Source organism: Mobula birostris, chromosome 17 (genome assembly GCF_030028105.1).
Source record: "Mobula birostris isolate sMobBir1 chromosome 17, sMobBir1.hap1, whole genome shotgun sequence".
Taxonomy (NCBI): domain Eukaryota; kingdom Metazoa; phylum Chordata; class Chondrichthyes; order Myliobatiformes; family Myliobatidae; genus Mobula; species Mobula birostris.
Window position 1 is genome coordinate 38153799 of NC_092386.1, and position 4940 is coordinate 38158738.

General features: G+C 42.9%; 1 protein-coding gene across 1 annotated transcript; it reads left to right on the forward strand.

Annotated features, from left to right (window-relative positions):
- Positions 1–3762: 3762 nt before the first annotated feature.
- On the forward strand, positions 3763–4716 carry foxb2 (forkhead box B2). Its single transcript, XM_072281079.1, has one exon. It carries the CDS (start codon positions 3763–3765, stop codon positions 4714–4716), a length of 954 nt encoding a protein of 317 aa, XP_072137180.1.
- Positions 4717–4940: the final 224 nt, after the last annotated feature.

The following is a 4940-nucleotide window of genomic DNA, read 5'->3' on the forward strand; positions in this document are numbered from 1 at the left end:
TTTTAAAGCTTATTGTTAGTGGTCGAGGGGCAGCAATGTGGCACTAACACGTGTTGAACCGGAAACTCCCGTCGCGATGATGTCAAAACATAGAAAGTAACTTAAAATCGAAAGAGAAAACTCCAAGTATGCAGCCAGAAACCAGAGCAGTTAAAACGGGAAGCGAGCTCTTGGGTATTATTCTAAATCTACTCTTCATTTAGGATCCCAATTACAACTGACTCATTATTTGGGACTATATTCATCTGTTGTCGGATTTTACAGGGCAATACTTCTGGTAATCACACTGTTCTCTGCTAATCTGGCGTTTTCTGGGCAACTATGGTAAAATGGATTTTGTTTTGGAAGCTCCCGATGAATCGCACCAGGGACGCGATTCTTCAATTACCCCTCGCTACCACCGGCTGGTAATTCCAGATTTTCGAAAGTGCGATCCTAAATTTCCACTATCCTAAATGGTGTCGACAGTTGAACTTTGGTTTGTTCCTTACCAGTAAAATAATCAAAATAGCGCCTTTTAGACTGGCTATTCCACATTAACCCGGGAAGTGCAAAACCTGGAAACATCTTCAAAAAGTTTAGTTTAAAACGAGAGTAGAAATCCCACTGTATGGTGCCACTACAACAACCTCTCACTCAACGTCTGCAAAGCCATATAGCTGATTATCGACAAGAAGAGGAAGAAGCCGGAAGTCTGTGAGCCAGAGGAATCTCGTTAGGGGAATGAAGGTACAGAGAGTCGGTAGCTTTAAATTCCTAGGTGTCAACATATCAGAGGATAAAATAATGGCCCGACAGCGCGTCTCCTTTCTTAGAAGTTGGCATCAGTTCGGCATGTCTCCAAAGTAAAACTGACAAGCTTTTATTGATGCACAGTAGAGAGTGTCCTAACTGATTGCATCACGGCTTGGTAAGAAACGCCACTGCCCAGGTGCCGAAAACGCTAAATAAAGTGGTGGATGACGCCCAGTCCATCACAAGCGAAGACCTCTCCATCAATGAGCATACTTACATAGGGCGCTACCACGAGAAAGCAACATCCATCATCAAAGGCCCCCACCGTCCTGGCCATGTCCTCTTCTCGCTAATACAACAGGGCAAGAGGTGCAGGAGCATTAGGTCTCATCAGGAACAATTATTACCCTATAACCATCAGGCCTCTACGGTGATGCGGATAACTTCATTCACCACTACTCTGCACTAACACTACGATCTACAGAATCACTTTCGAGGACTTTACAACCCATGTTCTCAATACTGTATTTGCATAGTTTGTTTTATTTTGCACATTCGTGTTTGTCAGTCTTTGTTTATGTATATTCTAATAAAATTCTATAGTATTTTCTCTTAAATGTCTACAAGAAAATAAATCTTAAGTTAGCACATGGTAACCTATACCTACTTTGATAATAAATTTACTTTGAAACTTGATTTTTGCGAGTCAAATCAAAAATCCTATTTCTGCGATCTATTGGATTTCAGTTAACGGATTACTTTGTTATATTGTTCACTTCGACTGAAATATCATAATATAATTTGCCGGGTATTGTTTTATTTTTCCCTCTGAACTGAGCCATATACACACATACACCGCGTTGTGCTCTAGCTTCCTCCGCACAGTTGTGAAATAAATCTTAATTTAAACCGATTTTTATCTCATGATTTAAGATGTGACCTTAGTTGCATAGAGCCGTCGCTCCGTGGAATCTCAATCCACGGATTCATTCCAATCCCTGTGGAAGTTATTGAGATCCACGCTTTGCATTTATGTCTCCGTTACCTGCTGAACTTTATTGTGATCTTGGCGGATAACACCAACCACAGCGACATTACGTTTAAAGCTCCATAGCTACAAAGTGATACTCAAGAAGTTTATAGATATAAATGTAGGCCATGTTGGAGGTGAAATTCCTCCCCACTGGACCTGATTTAAGATGGTTTTCGAGTGATAAACCGTATCACGCGAATCGACTTGTGCAACAAACTATTTTACTGTTTCAGGGAGAACTGATTGGCGCCCTCTTAGCATCTAATAAACATTGCTGTTCTCAATTGGCCTTTGGTATCCATAGGCTTGCAGTTTCAAAGTGAAATCGGAGCGTATTTATTCACTTCGTATTGGAATACCTTATAGGGTAGACTGAAATAGATATGAATATGGATCACAACTGCATCGTTCGCTACCATCCCAGCCTCGCAAATGCAAACTGGGGAGATGCCGTATCAATAGCTTCCTCTTATTTGATCCGTCATCAACACTCGACGGCTTGTAAACATTCTCTCTGTCCACTGAAGAAAGACGCGGTGATAGGAGATTAACATAAATAGACAACCCGTAAAATGACATTACTCACAGTTTGCCCTTTAGTTGTAATGGATTGTTTGTGGACCATAACTACTGATACCCCTTTGAACCGCAGTTCGCCTTGTGGCCACCATACGTGCTGAGAGTAGCTCTTGAATTTTAATCCAATTTCAGGAAAAATCCTCGGTAAAAGGTGACATATTTTGTATCATTTTCCCTTTATTCTTTCAAATATCTTTCATTGTTATTTCCTTCTCTCGATCTGCTTTTTCAATTTCTGTTCTTTCTGTTTGACGTGTTTTTTTTTTGTTTGTGAAAGAGCATTTACTCTGATCTGGAGCCGAGTCTCGATTCTCTTAGACTTCCTTTTCAACCTGGTTATTAGCAAAAACAAAACCAAAGATGTTAACAGGGAGGTTAGATCCGAATCAGAATCAGGTTTAATATCACCGGCATACGTCATGAAATTCGGTAAAGTTCTTATTCCGTTTTATTTGCATATCAAATGCGCACATGACAGTTGGGCATCATTTATATATTTAATGGTCGTAAACCCCAAACTGACCAGTAATTAATGATTTAACGTTGTTAATTTGATTGAATGATCCTCGTACAGCGTAATTTCGAGATTTTCATTTTAATGTAGATGGTATCAGGCGGTCCGAAGACAAAGCAAAGTAACTTACGCTAGGAAGACAAGTTTCCCAGCTCCACAAAAGTAAAGTTTAAAGCCGAACGTTGGAGAAGTATAACCTCTGTTCAACCAGCCGTGCGATGTGTGCTAGTCAGTGCCTCGCGAGATGTTTATTCTCAAAACCGTGTTAGGAAACAATGAGTTAATGTGGAGTTAATGAGTTAAAGTGAAATTAGCGGGGTATTTTATAACCATCAATATTAAAGTTAAGTTAAAGGTTTAATAACTTGAGCCAACTGCATACCTTTCTACTGTCCATTCGCATTTCCTCAATCCCTTACTATTCAGCCAGACCCCACACTGCGATGAAAAATGGAAGTACGTTCTATTGGTCGGGGCGGTTCTCCTTAAAAGGTGTAAGTGAAACAAGATTCGTATAGGATTTTTTTTCCCTCTCTCCTCTTGTCCCTGAGCGGTTGTCATGTGATAATGAAGAGCAACAAAGCGCTGAAGGGAGCTGCAGGGGTCTGTGCATCTGTGATCACAACAAGCCTCGTTAGCTCACACAACGCAAGTGTGCACTTCCCGGCCTCTTTATCTCCTGGTGAGACAGCGCGAAGCTTTTTAACCCGCATCAACAACTCCGGCATCTTTCGGCAGCGCGGTAAACCAGTAACTGTAATCGTGCAGCACCTTGGCATTCCGAGATTTTATGGAATCTTGGGCAATCCGATTATCGTCAGTTCCCTCGCTTCGCTTCTTGGGCGAGGTGCTTTGGTGAATGTTGTACTTGTGATTATTGTTTTCCCAATATTGCCTAAAAATGCCTCGTCCGGGGAAAAATTCCTACAGTGATCAAAAGCCTCCTTATTCATACATCTCATTGACCGCAATGGCCATTCAGAGTTCCGCGGAGAAGATGCTTCCCTTGAGTGAGATTTACAAATTTATCATGGACAGGTTTCCTTATTACAGAGAAAACACACAGCGGTGGCAGAATTCTCTCCGCCACAACCTCTCCTTTAACGACTGCTTCATTAAGATCCCGCGCAGACCTGACCAGCCGGGCAAAGGCAGTTTCTGGGCTCTTCATCCCGACTGTGGAGACATGTTCGAGAACGGCAGCTTCCTCCGCCGCCGTAAAAGGTTTAAGGTGCATCGGTCGGAACACTTCAGCGCCAAAAATTCACAGATGATCCACTATTTCCAGCACCACCACCACCAACAGCAAGCCAAATTGGGACTGGCCTCACCGGAGACTGCCCCAACAATGGGGCGCCTGCCCCAGTTCCAGCCATACGGGGTAAACGGGCCTCAGTCGACTGGATTTAAGCACCCATTCGCCATCGAGAACATCATTGGAAGGGACTATAAAAGTATGATGGCCAGCGGACTTCCTTTAGCCTCTGTAATGCACCACCTTGGTTACCCTGTTCCAAACCAGCTCAGTAACATGGTGGGATCCATGTGGCCCCACGTTGGTGTCCTAGACTCCATGGCTCCTATGCCAGTTTCACCAGATTACAGCCCGTTTGGGGTGCCTATGAAGACGATTTGTCACCCTGGCACTCAGACAATGCCAGCCGTCCCTGTGCCTATCAAACCCACAGTATCCCTGGCGTCCATCTCCACGTTGCCAGCCCCAGGAGCCCTGCCTGGCAGTCCCACGCAGATCTGTCCGTCATCTTCTTCATCTTCCTTGCATCTAGATCAGACTCGATCAGCTTCCACCGAAGGCAAAACTAATTCCTTACACTCTGTGCTTGTCCATTCGTGAGGGCGAAGTGGCAGAAGTGCAAATCAGTTTCAATAGGTGAACAAATTGATTAAAGATGACATGAAGAGGTTAATTGTGGCAGAAATATCTGCTTCATTAAAGATTCATAAATCATTGGTGTTTAGACATAAGTCGGGAAATATTTTAAAGAGACTTTTCAGGTAAGAGGATTTACTTTCTGTAAGTGGGTCAACAGTATCTAAAATTCACTAATCCAGCTTCTA

Excerpts from the sequence above, each read along its gene's own strand:
- foxb2 (XM_072281079.1), top strand. The coding sequence starts at position 3,763 with ATGCCTCGTCCGGGGAAAAATTCCTACAGTGATCAAAAGCCTCCTTAT.